At 47.1% G+C, this 19261-nt stretch overlaps 5 protein-coding genes across 5 annotated transcripts; 1 reads left to right on the forward strand and 4 right to left on the reverse strand.

The window, feature by feature from the left end:
* Window positions 1–3175: 3175 nt before the first annotated feature.
* PEX2_077100 (glutathione S-transferase family protein) lies at window positions 3176–4037 on the reverse strand (the record flags this gene model as incomplete). The annotated part of the gene is made up of 3 exons (XM_016744980.1): window positions 3176–3800; window positions 3855–3908; window positions 3958–4037. The coding sequence occupies 3 exons, from the start codon at window positions 4035–4037 to the stop codon at window positions 3176–3178; spliced, it is 759 nt and encodes a 252-aa protein (XP_016597898.1).
* Window positions 4038–6328: 2291 nt separating this feature from the next.
* PEX2_077110 (Tannase/feruloyl esterase) lies at window positions 6329–9212 on the forward strand (the record flags this gene model as incomplete). Its single annotated transcript, XM_016744981.1, has 3 exons — window positions 6329–6900; window positions 7543–8833; window positions 8886–9212. 3 exons carry the CDS (start codon window positions 6329–6331, stop codon window positions 9210–9212), a joined length of 2190 nt encoding a protein of 729 aa, XP_016597899.1.
* A 160-nt stretch (window positions 9213–9372) lies between these two features.
* On the reverse strand, window positions 9373–10984 carry PEX2_077120 (Aldehyde dehydrogenase, N-terminal; the record flags this gene model as incomplete). The annotated part of the gene is made up of 3 exons (XM_016744982.1): window positions 9373–10375; window positions 10437–10802; window positions 10857–10984. 3 exons carry the CDS (start codon window positions 10982–10984, stop codon window positions 9373–9375), a joined length of 1497 nt encoding a protein of 498 aa, XP_016597900.1.
* Window positions 10985–11472: 488 nt separating this feature from the next.
* Window positions 11473–12686, reverse strand: PEX2_077130 (uncharacterized protein; the record flags this gene model as incomplete). Its single annotated transcript, XM_016744983.1, has 3 exons — window positions 11473–12395; window positions 12448–12549; window positions 12611–12686. 3 exons carry the CDS (start codon window positions 12684–12686, stop codon window positions 11473–11475), a joined length of 1101 nt encoding a protein of 366 aa, XP_016597901.1.
* Window positions 12687–15139: 2453 nt separating this feature from the next.
* On the reverse strand, window positions 15140–18928 carry PEX2_077140 (uncharacterized protein; the record flags this gene model as incomplete). The annotated part of the gene is made up of 13 exons (XM_016744984.1): window positions 15140–15459; window positions 15522–15785; window positions 15868–16084; window positions 16142–16200; window positions 16254–16338; window positions 16416–16776; window positions 16827–16853; window positions 16908–17080; window positions 17133–17311; window positions 17370–17425; window positions 17475–17974; window positions 18037–18089; window positions 18142–18928. The coding sequence occupies 13 exons, from the start codon at window positions 18926–18928 to the stop codon at window positions 15140–15142; spliced, it is 3081 nt and encodes a 1026-aa protein (XP_016597902.1).
* Window positions 18929–19261: the final 333 nt, after the last annotated feature.

The raw sequence follows: 19261 nt of genomic DNA on the forward strand, positions 1-19261 counted from the left end.
GAGGCAGGTCGCTTGGAGGCGGGGGAGGCGGGGCATCGCCAGGCGGGGGCGGAGGGGGAGGACTGCCAGCAACTCCAGGGTACATTGGAGGCATACCAGGAGGGGGAGGAGGCGCGCCCATACCAGGAGGGGCAGCACCAGGAGCTCCCATGCCAGGAGGATAAGCCGCATATCCACCGTATCCGCCGTAACCACCACCATAGGCAGGCTGCTGCCCGCCAGGAGGGGCCTGTTGTTGCCAAGGAGCAGCACTCGGGGCAGTACCAGGAGCAGCATAACCACCTTGAGATCCGTAAGCGTAGTCGCGGTTTTGGGGTTGACCTTGGTGTTGGTTCTGCGCAGCCCAAGGGGCAGGACCACCCTGGTTGCGAGATCCATAGTCGTCACGAGATCCATGATGATCACGGGATCCATAGTTATCGCGGGATCCGTAGTCGTCACGAGGGCGAGGTTCGCGGCGTTGTTGCCATGGAGCCACATCACTCTGGGGCGGCGGTCCACGCTGTTGCCAGGGCTTCGCATCACGGTCGTCGGCATGGCCATTGCCGCCATCGGGACCGGCCTCAATGCGACGGGGCTCGTATTCGCCAGGAGCACCACCAGACAATTCGTTCATCAATTGCTAAGTGAGATGTTAGTATCATGTCTGACGTAGCAGTCATGAGGAAAGGGAACTTACCTCCATCTCGCGATCCACAGCATCACCAGTGCCAACAGCACGATCGCCGCGTCTGTCCGCACCACCGGCGTTGCGCCAGTCACTGCCCCTCTGGCGGTCAGGACAATCGCGAGCCATATGGCCAGCATTGCCACAGACACGACAGATGATGTTCGCAGTGAAGTTACGCTGTTCGGGGCAGTCATACTTGCGGTGTCCGATTTGACCACCTGATAAGATTCACGGTTAAAATTAATTGCACGAGGGCATTTGAAAGTGGTTCACTTACAGTTCTGGCAAGCCTGGTTCTCGTCGTCACGGAGGGTACCGTTAAGAGCAGCCAGCTCACGGAGTTGGTTGCGCTTGAGCTCGTTCTGGCCTTCAGGGATGGATGCGGCCTGATAGATCGTCAATACCAAGTTTTTTGGCCCACAAAAATGAGACAGGGGAACTTACTGTTTCAATGACATTGTGGACAAGCTTCTTGGCCTTGTTGACCTTTTCTTCTGTGTCCGCCATAATCAGACAGTGCAGGTCTTCTTCCTGGTTGCTACCGTGAGCGGCATCAGATCGACCCTTTCCTTCTTTGACGGAGCCTTTGCCTCGAATGGCAATCTTAGCACCGGACTCGGTCTCCATCTTTTTCAAGGTGTTTCCACGAGGTCCTATGAGTAAGCCAACTGTAAAAATAGCAAGAGCTAGGTGTTAGTGATCCTGTAATTTTTTAAAATATGTGCAGCATCAGGCACCACGGTTTAGCAAGAAACAAGCTGAGGACATCCAAGGAGGTATGCCTGGTCAGCTCGAGTCGAGTAGGGACTCGTGATAGACGCAATGGAAGAATGGTTAGGAGTTAGAGGGTTAGTTATCATACTGAAGTTAATTTCTGGATAGTCATTCACGGGGACGTAGACCTTCTCCTGGGTCTTGGTGGGGCGTCTGTAGTCAGAAGGCGGGTTGTAGTTAGGGATAGTCTTGATGGCCTTCTCGACCAGTTTATGACGTTCATCCTCGAGACGTTTGCGATAACGGTACTCGCGAGTGTTCACACGTCTTCCGAAGTTGTCGTACTGGGGAGGTGGCGAGGGAGATCTGTTGTTAAAGTCAGTATACAAGTAAGCTTAAATTACAAAGGATGCAACCGCGTACCTGTCACCATCGGCAGGGACCACATCGTTGATCCGAAGCTTCTGGCTAATTTCCTCAATACGAAGGTGAAGTGTGTAAGCTTCGAGCTGCTCGCTAGTGAAGTTCGCCATGATCATAGTCGGCAGGCCCATAAGACCAGCCGCCTTGTTCTCTTGCTGGTCACCCCAGCGGTTGCGCTTCTTGCGTCTCTTGCCATCGCCATCGGTGTTCAGGGGACCTGGATCGGCTTTGAATTTAAAGTCAGTCTTGATTTGTTTTCAAATTTTCACTTGGGATGAAACATACCCCGAACAGGGCTACGTCCACGCTTTGGGCCATCGGGACCCATAGACGAAGAGGGAATAGAAGAAGGGGTCGCAGTGCGACTTTCTTCCTCTCCATCCTCGCCGCCCATGCGTCGCCGGCCAAGCGGAATGTTATTGGAGCCAGTTATTCCCTGGTTGCGCCAAGCCATGACTGCTTTGGATAAGAAAAAGGTGAGAAGTAAGTGATACAGATTAAAGAAACAGCTACGGGAGTTCAAGAGGCAATTATTGGCACGTGATTTCTGCAAAATCTCATCTAGTAGGCGGTGGCGATGCTATTCCCGGATTTATATATATCCGGCCTGAACCCTAAATTTCAAGGTTGCAGCCCGGATGATCCGGATGATCATTGGTCCGCGCACTGGATTGTACTGTACAGTCAGTGGACATACAGCTATGTTTTTCATCCCTTGGCCCTGGGCACACCCCTATGATTATATAACATACTGCCAGTCAGAAACCTCCATAAATTCAAATATAGTATGGCACGTCTCACTGCTTTAGGTAGGCGGTATGTGTTTGTCCTTGCGGTGGGCGGGGTGGGGCTATAGGGGGTGTAGAAACTTATGTCCAGTCACTGTATGTACTCCTCATCATTCAGAACCCTGGGTAATCAAGCAAGGTCTTAGCTGCTATTTGAGGCCACGAGTCGGTTAAGTTGTGTCTGTGAGAAGATTTCATACCCCACGCCATTGTATTCAAGGAATGGGTATGCAGATGCTGGCCTCAACAGGCCAGAGTTCAAGTTAAAAAACGGGTGGTAACACTGTACATTCTGCTATCTCCATAGTTTAGTGCTATGGAGAGGGAATAGGGAATATGGGAATACATGGGAGCTATCACATCCGCGTGGAACCTTGGAAGTCTAGGTGATCCTATCAACAAGATCTTCCCGTCAATCTAACGGCCTGCAATCCGGCGTATACGTATGTCCTATGTGAAGTGTACCACAACACCAACGAACTGATAAAAATTTTTGAATCTTATGGTCTCTTAATTCAAATTTCGATTCAACTTATTTGCTGTGCTATTCGACTGTTATCAATGCCTTAGCAATTCTTCTTTAAGCTTTGGCTTTGGCATCGGCCTGCATCCCCTGTTGAATCCAAGCCCTGGCTTCAGCGGCCTGCTTATCAACAGCCGCCTTATCCTTGATGAGTTCTTTAATGGTATGAGGGGCAGGAACATGACGACCCTTCTCAGTACCCGGTCGCTGTGCCATGAGCTCCTCCCAAGCCTTAACATTTGGGAACTCGTCAATATCGATACCGGCCCATCCGGCAGCAGCTATCCATCCCCAGTGTGAGATGTCGGCAATAGAAACATGGTCACCGACAATATAACCAGATTTGGACTCAGCGAGGTGCTTGTCCAAAACACCATACAGTCGGCGTGACTCATTGACGTATCGGTTCACACCGTACTCAATGCGCTCAGGCGCGTACCGCGAGAAGTGGTTGGCTTGGCCTTGCATGGGTCCTAGGCCTGCATTCTGGAAGAACAGCCAGCTCTTCATCTCATAGTATTCCCGCGTGCCCTTAGGGAATGAGATCTTGTAATCCGTGTCGTACTGTTCTGTGAGGTATTCCAAAATGCTACCAGACTCAAATAGCCGGATCTCCTGACCATCACTGAAGGTGTCTGTCAAGGCAGGGATGCGGCCATTGGGGTTGATCTTTAGGAACCAGCTGTGCGACAGTTAGATCTGTTTGTGTAGGTATTGTAGAGATGCAAGCACATACTCTTCCTTTTGAGTGTTCTTCGAGATGTCAATCTTCTCGACCTTGTATGGTAGGCTATAATCTGTTAGGACAAAGCTTCAGGAGGTCAAGGAAGCTACTATACCCAAGCTCCTCTAGCGCAATAGAGATTTTGATCCCATTAGGGGTCTGGGTCGTGTAGAGGGTGATATTTGGCTGCGTCATATTGATAGAACAAGAAATTGGACTGAAGGGTAAACCTAAGATGATTGAAGAGGAAGTTGAATTATTGCTCTAACTCGAAGATATATCGATGGGTTTAAGTATGCGATGGCTGAGGTCATATTTAGTCTTCGGCTCCACCCCACTTTGTAGATTTATAAGCTCATGCAACTCGCGGAATGTTCTCCCGAGGTCTTCCCGAGCCGGAGTCGTTGAATAATCATATCGCATTGCCCAGGTGCCAACCCACGAACCCGGCTAGGTTGTACTTACTGGGATATAGTTCCGTTTTATGGTCTTGCTCTGTAGTATCAATGGATGTTAGACTTGCTAGCAATTGTAGTACCTCTCAGGTGGAGCAGACTCCCTGTTATCTTTATTATTTTTATTTAACAGATGCACTGGACTGCTGACAAAGCCTGGGGAAGAGTGGATCTCCAGGATTAGAATGACGGGTGTTACGAATATCCATGAAACCTGATGTTAGGAGATGTCTCTGTAGAGATCACAAACTATTCTAGAGTCTACAGCTAGGCTAATCAGAACAAAGGCGTGACGTATTAAAGTTGGCGCCTGCACTGTTTTTCCTACTCCTCACAGCCTTCGTGATGACTGGCCTGCTGTCCCAATATGTGCCTGGGTTTTAACATTGACCCCTCCATTTCACAACACGAAGACAGTTCCGTAGATCTTGCGCCGAAAGATCCATATTTCGGCTTTAGACTTCATGGGCTTCTGCTCATCTCTAGAAACTCTCAATCCCTGATTCTCCCAAAAACGAGGTTGAAGTACCCGCCTACGCGGTTAGCACCTCTCTATTCGACGTATACCTCTATACGTGCCTCACTATTCGATGCACTCTAATAATCCGCACATACACGGTTAGTAATTCTCTTTGAGGCGCACCTCACCTTAATGATCCGCTTCTCGACGCGGTTAGTGCCTCTCACTCAACAAACCCTAGCCCTTTAATAGTCTACTTCTTTATACTGTCGATTGACTTTCTTCCCCGCGTTTTTGAGTAGCTGCCCCGCTTTATACGTGGTAAAATGCCTTCTTCAACTACCTTCGCTCCGGCCCTAGCCCTAAAGACTAGCGCCGTTTTCACTGGCGATCCCGTTATACGACACAACAACATTTTCACCAACTAGATTCTAAAAACTAGATTTTTAATTCGAACGCTTTAGCTCTATAGTTTCATGTTCGTGGGGGGTTCGTGGGGGTCTTGTGGGGGGCTGTCACACTTCTAGTTCTTAACTTAGTCTCTTCAACTTTTCACTGTCATCTGACATTGAATTTTGCACATAAACGTTTCAATAGATCTTGCTAACAGCTTTGATAAAAGTACGTTAAATGCTAGTGCCCTTCTACTGCCGGATTGTGGCCTATGAGGAAACCAAATTAAGAACTGTGAAGTTTGCCAAGAAGAAATAATAGTGAAAAAAAAAGAACACTGCTACGTGTTAGAAACGAACAGCGATGGCGAAGAGAGAAAATGGCTGGAGTAGCATTGATAGATGGGCCAATGCTGCGCCAGACATAGGGAGGGATACCCAAATTGGGGTAGTGGGGTACGTATACAACATTCCAAGGACTCAGCACCATACATGGTGTCTATTGAAGTACATGCATTTTTCATTTCACAAGATGTGGTAAATAATTGTGCCAAGATTAACATACTCTAGTGCCAGCCGATTGTGATCTGGATTACCAGGCAGTCATATAACATGCATCAAAAATCACCCGAAGTTTAGCAGGGGCAAAAAGAGATTGATGTGAGCGTGGCTGGTTGCGCGCGAAAAAAACATTTCATATAAGCTTTGGATTTGTATCTAGGGAATAATTCTGTTTTTAGATTAGCTTAAATGCTTAACATCTTGTGATTGGCTAACTTTACTTCGTTCCAAGGTTGTATGTGGGTCTTCTCTATACGCGTATCCGCAATCCGATCATCTAAAAAGTAAAAAAAGATTCTTCTATGTTGAGGATGTCGAAAATTTTCGACTTATAAAGGCGCTAAATCCTTTGGCTTGAGCTCTCTCAACTCACAATACCTCCTCCTTTCACCACGGGTCGATACAATTGCCAAACATGTCTCAACTCGTGTCTCGTGCCTACAAATTTTGGAACTATGCACCTTCGATACCAGCGGCTGTCATTTTCATGCTGCTATTCATGGTCCTAACGGGCCTTCATTGTTGGAAAATGTTTAGAGCCAGGACATGGTTTTGTATAGCATTTACCTTGGGCGGACTTTGTATGTGGACTCCCTTCCCTTGCATTCTTATCTTTCCATGCCCCGAAGACTAGACGCTGACCCGCATTTCAATCAAGTCCAGATCATTGGTTACATCGGCCGCTGCATGGCACACAGTAACACAACTACAATGGGACCGTACATTGTCGCCAACATGTTCATTCTGCTCAGTCCTACGCTCTTCGCCGCAACTATCTACATGACCCTTGGTCGAGTCATTCGTCGGGTTCGAGGAGAACACCTTTCTCCCATTCGGGTCTCACGTCTCACAAAAACATTTGTCTGGTTCGATGTGTTGTCCTTCGTTGTCCAGGGAAATTCCTCATCCCTCTCAGTTTTGGGATACCCCCAGTGGGGAAAAGTATGCGTTATTGCCGGTTTGGTAATTCAACTCATCTCGTTTTCCCTCTTCTGGGTGACAGCCATCAAGTTTGCAAAGCGCCTTCGTCACTCACCCACCCCCGAGTGTCTCAAGCCTGGTGTTCCCTGGCAACGAGCAATGCATATGCTATATGGTGTTAGTGCTCTCATTTTGCTCCGCTCTATTTTCCGGATCATTGAGTATGTCATGGACAATGATGGTTATCCTCTTAAGCATGAGTGGACATTGTATGTTTTTGATAGTTTGCCGATGGTGGCTGTCATGACTATCTTCTTTATTTGGTATCCTGACCAGATGAGCCTGGATGCTGATTCCGACGGAAACATCCCCCTTACACACAGTTACTCTGGAGTTTAAATTTCTTTTACATGAAGCGAGGCTCTATATATGTTATACGGTTTTTTACTTGGAGTTTTGGTTTCCTTTTGTTTATAGACTGTTTCTCTTGTTTGTTATAGAACAATTGCATTTTTCTACATTTAGCGCATGCAACAACTATTCTTATCTTTACTCCGTATACTATGGCATAATCAGCCAAAGTTTCTTCAATATTATACCATCCAATGTCTCCTGATTGAGGACTCTCCTCAATCGACTCCGTAGGGCCATCCAATTTAGGAGGGCCCACTTGCCCCACTTTAGCCTCGGGTTCGAATACGCGTATAGCTTTTTGCCTCGCTATCAACAGAGTGGAGTTTTATTATTATTATAGTTTACATCCACTAGTCTAAATCTCTTTGCCTTGAAATGCCGAAATAAACACGGACTGAGTGAATGGTTTCCGAGGCAGCAGTATTCTAGTCCCTTGGTTACCAAATACGCGTATAAACCAACAAGTAACAATCAAGCGATATAACTATGAAACTTAGGTCCTTTCAGAGTCAAAATATGCAGCGAATTCTTTCCTCCGAGTCTAGTGTCCAAAGTGCTAGTCCCAACATAATGGGCCTCTCCCCATCGTTATGCTCGGCTAAGGCCTTTTCATATCCTCATATACCAGGCGCCAAAGTGTTATCACTGCAAGCTTCACAAGTTTCAAATGTATCCAAGTACATCCCTGAGTGGTACTACTACAATCATGGCGGCGTGAAAGCTCAAAATCTCAACTTCTGCAATATCACAGTGACATACAAACACACCGCTAAAAATGACACTATCAACGTTGGCGTCCTTCTACCCAGTGATTCCTGGAACGAGCGACTACAAGGAATCGGAGGAAACGGCTACACGGCTGGGCTCACATCCATAACCGCATATGGAATGATCGCAGCAGCTGCCGAAGGATACGTCGCCATTTCAACCGATGGCGGGCACACAACCGACGACCCTGCGGACTGGGGCCTTCTGGAAAACGGAATGCCGGACTACGATACCATTTACGACTTTGCCATTGCTTCTCTCGGCGATGCCGCAATCATCGGAAAGAGCTTAGCAGAGAGCGCATATGGATCGAAACCCAAATACTCTTATTGGACTGGGTGCTCACAAGGCGGCCGACAAGGTCTGGCGCTTGCCCAGCAATATCCCGAAGCATATGATGGTATCGTTGCTTCTGCTCCGGCAATAAATTGGCCACAACTTTCGTTGGGAGGATACTGGGCTCAATTTGTTATGAACCAGCTTGATGAATATCCATTTTCTTGCGAGCTCAACGCTGTGACAAATGCTGCACTCTCCGCCTGCGACAGCGCTGACGGTGTCGTGGATGGTATAATCTCGGACCCGGATTCATGTGCCTTTGATCCGTTTGCTTTAGTGGGAACTCAAATTGGCTGCAGTGACACCGGATCGCAGTTGAGAATCTCGACTGCCACTGCGAAGATTGTTAATGCTACCTGGACAGGAGCGCGAGACTCACAGGGCAACTTCTTGTGGTATGGCTTCAATCCCGGGACTGCCCTGACAGGAGTAAATACACCGGCAAATACAAAATGTAACAACGAGACATGCACTATGGTATCCAACCAGCTGTATGATCGATGGGCTCAGGTGTTTATCGAGCACAATCTGAACTTCACCTTAACGAACATCACCCACCAAACATATGACCACCTTTTCCGAAAGTCTGTCCAGCAATGGAATTCGGTATTTGGAACGAATAACCCAGATTTGTCGAAATTCCGTGACGCTGGGGGTAAGATGCTTACATATCATGGCCTGGTATGTTTCATAGTTTGTTCAAGAAATATTCTCATACTGATTTCTGATGCAGATGGACGAGGTAATCCCTTCCAATGGAACGAGGTCATACTACGAGGCGGTGACTGCCGGCGACTCGAATGTTCATGAGTACTATAAGTTGTTCGAAGCACCAATGATGGGGCACTGCTATGGCACTAAAGGAGGATATCCTTCTACCATGTTCGATAGCCTTGTTGCTTGGGTCGAGTCTGGCAATGCTCCTACGAGTCTTCCAGTGAAATACTCCCCAAAAGATGGGAAGACATATGACAGAATTCTGTGCCCATACCCCCAACGAGCGAAGTACAAAGGTACTGGGGATGTAACATCTGCCGATGCATTCTATTGCGCAGAATGAGTTGGTACTTTTCAATGTGTTGTTTGGAACATAACTATGTATTGATATTCACGTTGCTTATTTAACCCAATTAAATTATCGCTTTGAGCTAGCGCTGTAACAATTCACGAGGACGAATTATACGTTTAATTTGGACAATAAGATAAAAGGGGTTTCCTGTCTAGGTGATGTTCATCAAAACAGCCTTGATGTTAGAATATGCTTCCAATCCCGCTTGTCCAAGCTCCCTCCCAATTCCGCTCTGCTTTACACCCCCAAACGGCACCCGGAAGTCACTATTATTGGTAGCGTTGACAGACACCATACCAACCTTGAGTTTCGGCACAATGCGGTGGATCCTGGAATTATCGCGAGTATAGATAGCAGCAGCCAGGCCGTAATCCGTATCGTTGGCCATTTTGACAACCTCATTCTCATCATTGAATTTGATGAAGACACCGAATGGCCCGAAAATTTCTTCTCGGTACACGCGCATGTTGGAATTAACATTCCCCACAACAGTTGGCGAGATGAAGTACCCCTTATTATTCGGCCTGTTCTCTGCTACTGTACCGCCTGAGACAATAGTAGCGCCTTCTTCCTTTGCAGCCTGGACGTACGCGAGGATCTTGTCGAACTGCTGTTTCGAAACCTGAGCTCCCTGGGACGTCTTATTGTCGAACGGGTCACCGATGACGTTGGCACTAGTGGCATAAGCGACAAATGCATCCATGAACGAATCGTAGATATTCTCATGCACAAAAACCCGAGATGTGGCTGTGCATATCTGGCCCATGTTTCCCATCACGCCAAAGTGAGCCGCTTTGACGGCATTTTCCAGCGGGGCGTCGTCGAAGATAACTAGTGGGCTTTTGCCGCCAGTTTCCAGCGTGATGTTCTTCAAGGTTTTACTAGCTAGCTTCATAATCTGCTTGCCAGTAGCCGTGCTTCCGGTGAAGGCAACCTTATCGACTTCAGGGTGCTGGACGAGTGCAGCGCCGGCTTCGGATCCGTGACCATTGATAATGTTAACAACACCTGGCGGGAATCCGGCTTCTGCGACCAGGTTGGCGAAATACAAAATTGACAGCGGTGTTTGCTCCGAAGCTTTGATGACAATCGTGTTGCCGCAGGCAAGGGCTGGTCCAAGCTTCCATGAAGCCATTCCGATGGGATAGTTCCATCTACGTTGCATAGATTAATCAAATGGATGTCCATCGTAATGGGAGTGAGGGGACCACATACGGAATAATCTGGCCACAGACACCGATAGGCTCACGGACTGTGTATGTGAAGTTTGTGCGGGAGGTCTCGATGGTCTGACCATAGTGCTTGTCGGCCCAACCTGCATAGTAGCGCAAGACACTGCACACTTCGTCTATATCCCCCAGGGCTTTGTTGTAGGGTTTTCCATTATCCAAGGATTCGATGGTTGCAAGAACTGTCTGGTTACGCTGGACAATGTCGGCAAGTTTCATCACAAGCTGGCCGCGCCCAGTGCCGTCTATGCCATGCCAGGCCTCGCTCTCAAATGCTGCACGGGCTGCACGGACGGCTGAATCAACATCTTCTTCTGTCGCGGCATAGACTGAAACAATCTCAGACTCGGTTCTACCCTCAAAATATTCAGTAGTGATGTAGGCTCTGGCGTTTTTGGAAGCTTACGTCGGGTTGATAGAGACAATCTTCTGGCCATTGCTTGATGTCACCCATTTGTTGTTGATGAACAACCCGAGGGGCTGCTCATAGGCGACGCCATTCGGAGCGGTGATCTTCTGGAAAAGATTTGACATTTTGATAAGAGCAGTGTAGGGACCTTCAATGACTGCAGTTTCTCTCGCAGATAAGAAAATATTTCACGAATGGATGATGGTCATAAGAGTCTACACTTTTTAAAAACCAATAATCCTTTGGTACATACTAGTACACCATATGCACGGAGTAAAGCACTCGTAAATACGCCTTGAGTGACGTGGCTTCCTCATGAAATGGATCCATCAAACCAACTTCAGCGCATGCAGCTCCAAGTAACTGAAGATCAAAAACTCTCCGATTCTTTCCTTGGCATTTATATACGTGTTCGTATTATTAGGTACAGTCAGGAAAGGACTACGTCAAGGTGCATGGTGCATGGTGCATGATGAATGTGAGATATCGATTGAACAATTGAAAAGCCAAGTTCTGAGACTGAGAAATTGAGATGTACACCCCACTTAAACTATGTATTTCCGAGACACAGGAAGGTCCAGAAAGTCCCATCGAACAAGACGAATCCTCACAGCTAATCATGGAAATGCTTCACCGAAAACCCAGCCATCTGTGTCCCCGCATTGGGATCTGTGGGCGATCGTGACCAGTTCTTCTTAATCCGCGCTCGAGTCCACTCCGGAGCAGGGATGTCAATTTCATTATTCTTGCCCTCCTCATAGTACCCCAAGCGACGTAGGAGGGGACTATCAAAGCTTTTCAGAGTTAGTCGATCGCTAGGCCGTATAAAGTATAGAAGTCCTAAGCGGTCCTGCGCTTGTTGGTCTTTGGGAGGGACCGTGACGCGATGCACGCCACTTTTCAAGTACCCGTTGGAGAGGATGGACAGCATGTCAGCGATGTTGACAGACAAGGTGCCTTCGGGAATCCGAATCCACTCCCAAGGGGAATCCTCGTACTTCTTGACCTGGAGGGCTGCAACAGGCTGCTGAAAAAGGAACGTAATTGTGCCATTGTCAGTGTGACCGCGGGAATAGAGGTCCTTGAACTGCTCGTTCACCTCTGCCGAACGGGCACGGTACATCATGTAGCGGAGGCCGCTATCACAATTCGACTCGTAAAGATGACCGTTTGAGATCTGGTCTTCAGGGAGCTCCAGGATTATGGCGAGAAGCTGCAGCAACTTGTACCCGACATGCTCGTGGACGTGGCGATGGAAGCGTTCAATCTCGTCCCAGTGCTGATGGAATACTTCTGGGTGCTCGCGCTCATACTGCGGCAAGAATTTCATGATGTTGTAGAATTCAATATTGTCCCATAGCCCCGGGAGAACCTGGATAGATCCCAGTGGCCGGTAGCCATTGTAGATTCCCTCTTCGAGAGGTGCTCGGTAGGACTTACGCACGTCCTCCGGGAGGGCGAAGAATTCGCGTCCGATGGCGTATTGACGATTGATTTCGTCTTGACTTAAGCCGAAGTTGGTGACATAGAAGAAACCTTTTCGTGTCAGTATCAATAGAACTTTGCTGGTTGGAAAGGGCCTCCCTACCCGTGTTGTGCGCCGCATCTTTCAACTGAGCTGCTAATTTTTCTTTACCTCCGGGTTTATCGAATTCGCCCAGATCGATGATGGTCAAGTCTGCATAGTTCACTATTTCACCATCATATATGAGCCCAAAAAAAAGGAAATATGCATTTAGATCAGTACTTACAGGGCTCTTCGGTCTCTGGTGGATGGGCATATGGCTGGAGGGAATCGAGTTGAGTCTGGGTCGTTTGCGTAGCCATATTCTTGGAATTGGATGGTTCTGACTGGAAGGGCTGATAGGAAGTAGAACAGCTATACTCCGTACGATAGTAAACTATATCTACAATATAGTAACTAGATATAACATATGGAACGAAGGAAATACCGATTAGTGCTGCAACACCGAGGCGAGGTGCATACATCATGCAACGCACAATCAAAATAAATGTGATCAATGCCTCTTCAATCTCAAACAATTGACGTAAATTGAGGGAATCTTCCAATCGTCCCTCACAGCTCATCCATCTATTGACGGTTACTTAAGTGGTCAGTTATGTTTGTTCTCTTCTCTACAGCCACAAAAATCACTAATGTTCTGTTTATATTGACATCACGGAAGCAGACACCCCACAGTGCAGAATTCGTATTTAGCTGACCTAAAATCTATGTTGTATATCCCACCAGGATAATAACGCAATTGCGGGCCCGTAGGAGTTGCTGTGGGGTAGGGCTTACGATCTCTGATTCAGCTAGCCACGAGGAGTATGCATGCTCGGGTAGGGCTTACGATGTATAATTCAGCCAGCCACGAGGGAAAGTATGTGATCATTGCCAAAAGCCAGATACCTTATGCAGGAAAAAAAGATCGGCAAAGTACATGTGGCCTGAAGTGCAGATAATGTGATACATATAGCTATCTACGTGGCAAGGAAGCAAGAAGGAGGAGGGGATCAAAATAGAACAGATAACAATGATGATCTAGTTACTGCCATGAAGCTCTATAGTGACAAAAAGGCAAATATAGGTCCATCAAACTGCTACAAAGTAGCCAAATGGTAATACCAATACCAATAATTAGTACTCCGTATGTAGTTTAAACATAGCTTCTTCTGTAATTAATTCGTATTTGAAATCATACCATATTTATTACCAGTGGTGTCGTGGGCCAATCAAGCTACTGTGCCTTAAGATGTTGATCTTCATTGGGGAAGTTTACCCACATACTTCACATGCTTCACATGCTTCATGGACCAAATATCTGTGATAAATCGGAAATCGAATAAGTCTGGCTCGAGTCCATCCAACCGACGTTCAGTTCGTTTCTGGACTCTCAGAAAACATTCACGACCTTCAAGGTGTGAGGTTGGGCCTCGACTATGATCCCCCAGTGAACAACATAGCCACGGTAACCCCGAGGTTTGAAATTGTGGTCCAGGTATGTTGTAGGCGAAGTCATTTCAATACTGATTCGTCTCCTGAATGGCTCTGTGGCAATCGGCGCGCATATGTTATTTTGGAGCTAGTACGGAGTACAACAGTCCATAAACCTCAGTGAGAAGATGGATGCACGAAACCCGTCACCACGTCATACGCTAATTAATGTACGAAGTACATGCGGAATGAATCGACCTGTCATCAATGTTGGCGCTATTGTTATTACCCCAAAGTTTTATTATCGAGGACCGAGCGATACGCGGGGTTAGGCCTTTGGCAACCCATTACAAAACATAAGAAGACACAATAATGTAGATTCCTCGAAGTATCCGACTCAAATCATCTTCACCCTCCTCCTCTCGTCCACTCGTTTACTATAACACCCAGCTGTTCAGAGTCCATCATGACTATCATTACCGCAGCCAAGTCGCGTGAACCTTCATTCACAAAAGAAACCCTGGGGACTTTCAGCGGCGATGTGTATTTCAGTCATCTGCACAAAGACGAGCATGTATCAATACTCGATGTCAAATTTTCCCCATGTGCTCGGACACATTGGCATAGTCACGAGAAAGGCCAGCTCCTTGAAATAACCACTGGATCTGGGTGGGTATGTGATAAAGGACAGGAGCCCCGCAGAGTCCAGGCTGGCGATACTGTTTGGTGCCCCCCTGGTACGGTCCACTGGCATGGTGCGGATGAAAGCAATTCGATGATCCATCGTGCAATCTCATTTGGGGGCATGGAATGGCAAGATCCAGTTTCAGAAAACGACTTGAAGGGTACCCATTAAGTAGGCATAATTGTCCCATCTCCCCACTATTTCAGATGCTGATCTGCCCAGCTCTAGCAATCTTAGTCCGCCGAAGGATATGTTCGAAGTCAATTATATCTATATGCCGCTTCAAACGATGGGCGATCTGTATGTAAATTGCGAGAAAAGCCAATAGGCGTGGGTCAAATTTGATGATCACAGCGCCGATGCATCAATATGAAGTACCGTTCATCCTTGAATATACAGAGTGTATATTTCAAGGTGTAGAAGAATGAAAAATAATTTCGGTATTAAATTATGATTATAGATTCTAGGTAAAAATCGAATTTCTTTAACTCATATATCAAAACTAGAGAAGGAAAACAACAAGCAGAGAAGCAATACGCAAAAAGATTCTATACCCATTCGATTTTAACGTATCAATTTTGATCTTGGGATTCATGATTTGGTTGCTTTTATCACGGTTAAAATACCGCCTATTGAATCGATTTCGATTAAATATCTTTAACCCCTTCTACGCTCTTGTAAAACACTCATGGTACTCTGCAGGATCTCCTCTATCCTACCAAATCGGGATCTAAGAGCCTCCGCCAATGCGGGGGCCTGTTCCGCCTCTGAGGCTTGACCTTCGACTGTGACAACCGCATGGAAGTCTCTCACCAAACTCTCTATCTGCTCAGTTACGCTTTCTTGTAGAGCATTGAAACAGCCAGTAACAACGTTTGTGTACTCGCTGCGGGCCAGGTTAGAAAATTCGGCAAACAGCCTCGAATGCGTCAGATGGTCATTCATGATTTTTTTCCGGCGGCTGTCACTGCCACCTCCTAGAAGATATGGTTAATATAACGAGGCACAAAAGCAATTTTATTAGGATGGTTTAACAAACCTTCCTCTCGGTTCATGGCAGCATAAGCAGGCTGCATCAGGCCTGATATAAACGAGCTGGCATGGCCATAAAGCATGTCTCGTTTTATGAGTCTAGGAAGCCAGTTAGAATCGAGTTTGAGATTATCAATATCCTGGACATCATACTCAAAGTTGTGAATCATCTTCTGGATAGAGTCCTGTATATCATCCTCAATGCATTCTTGCCTGGATTTCATGCCCTGTTGGAGGTTTTGGAGGGCGTGGGGTGCAAGCTCAATATGCGCTACAAAAAGCTGTCAGAAGGTCATCTTTCTACAGAAAGGTATGTAACAAATGAGCGTTTGTCCAACCTAAGGACGACTTACCCTCAATCTCTTCTCGCAATTCTTCAAAAGTAGTGCGAGTATCTCCCACCAATCTCCCCGTTTGGGCTTGCAGCCAATCCAGTATATCCTCCCATTCAGCATTTAGCGCTTCACGTGCTGGCTGGACTAATTCATTATTCCAGCAGCGATAGGACTGGGCTCCGGTCTTGTAGTCTCCAGATTTGCGACAGAATGCAGCATACGTGTTAGGCGCCCACTGTGGATATAATCAGAATTATATTGTGTAGCTAGGGGCTACTTAAGGGAAACTCACTCCTGCCCATTCTAGGCTGATTTCAATACTCTGAGTTGTCCAGCGAGCTCTTGAATTTCCTAGGGGGAGTTCATTAGGGCCAAGACCAATATAATTTGCTTAAAGTACTCACGAATAACCTCGGTAATGCGTTCAGTGAATACATCATCCAAGCTCTGGCGCGCAAGATGAATATATGATTGAGAAGAGATAAATTCCTATTGACTATCAGGAAACTTTGCGTCTTTCAAAAGGTTGGTTAGGGACCTGAGGTATCCTCTTTCGTCAAACATACCCGGCGAAGAGCCTCTCTTGTATTTTCCAAAACCCGTCGGAGGATAGCAGATTTTTCAGCCGTAACCGAATCTGTTCCAGATAATGCCCACTGACGTATAGATCGCAGCAAAGCTGGCACTTGGTGTTCCAGGAATGCCGATGCCAAACGCAACTGACTCTCTGCGGGGACCAATTGGCAGTAGCGGCGCAGCTCGCGAATCCCCGAAAGATCAACGTATGCCTCTGCCTGGCTGTTTCCATTACGGCGGTACTCGGAGTAGAAAGTATTACTGATGCAGAAGACCCTGATGTCTGTGTGCTTTCTGGTAAGTTCTTGCGCTACCAGATTGTTTCGTCGCGTGATGAGAAACTGTTTTATCCTGGATGAATCAGTATACAAACATATACCGTGATCTCACACGTTACTCACTGGAAAGTCAACTCGTTCTCCTTGTCGCTGCTATATATTCAGCGAATGGAATCATTGCACATTGTGAAATCAAGAACCTACCGTAGTTCATACCCTTTGACTGCCAGTTCTGCTTGTTTTGCCCCGCTCACTTTTCGTAAACGAACCTCCGTCAATTTAATTTGTTTCTGGATAGCCTGGATCTCTTTGTTCATTCGCCTTATTTGAAGAGCATCTGGAGTAGTTCCACGACCAGACTCTTCAGGCGATATGACCTAAGAAGACAGGTCAGTAAGCCCCTTTTCGCTTGAAAGTCGCTTTTAATACCTCCGACTTTGATAAAATCACTCGTCGTGGCTGGTCATCTCTACATCTTCGCATGACATCCTGTATCGACGGATTTGTACAAGCGCGAGAAATGTCCGCCACGACAAAGACTTCGTCACAGCTATGAGCAAGGTACCGTTCTGTGGCTCGAACCCTCGCAAAGTTAAGATCGCTGAAGCCTAACATTGGTGAGTTTAAATTTGACCCCAGGGTTGGAATGGAATCCTTAGCGCATACCAGGTAGATCGGCCAATATTAGACCGGTATTCAAAATGGGTGACTTGAGATATACCCTGAAAAAGCATTAAAGAGGAGCCCTTCTTTGAAGAAATTCCCACAAACCTGATCAATTTGATGAATGGCCACAGTGCAGGTCTACCATCATTCATATTATTGGCAGTCAGCAGGTCGAGAGACTCTTTGCATTCCGTGAGATCACCAGCAATCACAGAGTGCTCAAGCGCATCGGGCCCACCAGGTCGCAGTGTCAAACCAGCATAAGCCCATCGCTCTAACTGCTCAAGAAGCTCCGGGTAAGCCCCATCAAAGTCAGCAGAAAGAAACTCCATCGTCAATCTCGGTTGGGTGCTGAACAAAGATCGAAATGTTTCCCAGGCTCTATCAGCGGCATCCCGACAGCTGTGCTGTTCCTCCTGCGATTTCAGCTCCTGAAAGGAAGAAGTGACATGGAATCTACGGAAGCTCGAGAGGAGCTCATCCAGTAGCTCTTTCATTTCTTGTGCAGTCATGAACTGCGCTTCAATAGTGAAAGGCCCGGTATGATTGCTATCAACATGTCGGAATTCAGTCACAACGCAGGTGCAAGCCGCGCCCTCGCTGCTCTGCGGTTGAATGTCAACAAACATGCACCAGCGAAAGAATCAAAGAGAACAATGAGACATACTGAACGTGATAGACTATTTTGGTCAAGTAAGGAGTTTATCAAAGAGCTTTTGCCTGCCTAAAAGTTAGGAACTGCAATCACAGATTCACCAGTGAAAAACCATACCAACCCCGGAGTCTCCGATGAACCCCACAATCCGAGTTTCAGGACACTCAAACATGCTCATTTTCTTGGTCCGCTCATATAACGAATGCAAATCAGTAGACTGATCTTGCTTTAGCTCAGAGAGTCCCATCATGCTGGCGAGACTGGCCAGTTCCCCTTTGACTTCTTTTAGACCAGTCTGAAGCCGATGATTATAGACCGGCGCGCCAGGAAGTGGCTCATCATGAATATCACTGGGTAAATCTTCAGTACCCTCCGCAGTGTCACTATATTGATCGCTTTCCGATCCATCCTCACTCTCATTGGCGTCGTCCGAGACATGACTTTCGCCACGGCTACTTTGAGCGGGAAAAGCCCCAGGGATGTGTATTCTATCCGTACCACCATCTGAAATCATGGACTCGGTTCTCTCCTCCCTAGCGTCAACATATGAACTGGTTGTGCTGGAAAATATCGATCGACTTCCCCCGGAGTTTTGGCTGCTGCGGGAGTAAGGCACGAGGTTCCGCCTGGCACGCGGAGTAGCATTATGCTGCTGTGCATATGTAGAAGGTGAGCTACCTGGGCTCAGCCATGCAGTCGGTGACCTAGCTCGAGGGGTATTGATCGAGCCTGCAGAATCGTTGAGGCTCAAATCCTGAAAGAGCAGAAGCGTTTGTCTCGTGGATTGTGGGGTTGACGGTATATTTCCTTCGTTACTGCTGTCTCGGGATGACGATGGAGGGGTAAAGATCACCGTTGACCGTGGGCTTGCTGAAAAGGTGAATTCAGAAGATGGCACGCTCATCGTGGCGTGTTACCTGTGGGTGGTGTCGAAGCATATGTTTAGAGTCCCCCGGTTTGCAAAGAAGAGTGCATGAAACTGAATATAAAGCAACGAGAATCGAGCATTGCGGAATAAGGACCTTATCTTGGAACACTGGTGCGTGGGGGCCGTAGCCCTATTTTGCTGCAAGTTGCTGCGCCGCATGGTAGCGCTGCATTTCATCTCCACACTCGTGGCTCTTGTGCTGAACTGTTTCTTCGGCTGACGATCTGGTTACTGTCTTAGCTCGTAAGATTTGTACTGCTGAGCCTATATTTTGTGCATGTTGTGCATAGTATGTGTTATCTTGACTGA

This window comes from Penicillium expansum, assembly GCF_000769745.1.
Source record: "Penicillium expansum strain MD-8 chromosome Unknown contig268, whole genome shotgun sequence".
NCBI lineage: Eukaryota > Fungi > Ascomycota > Eurotiomycetes > Eurotiales > Aspergillaceae > Penicillium > Penicillium expansum.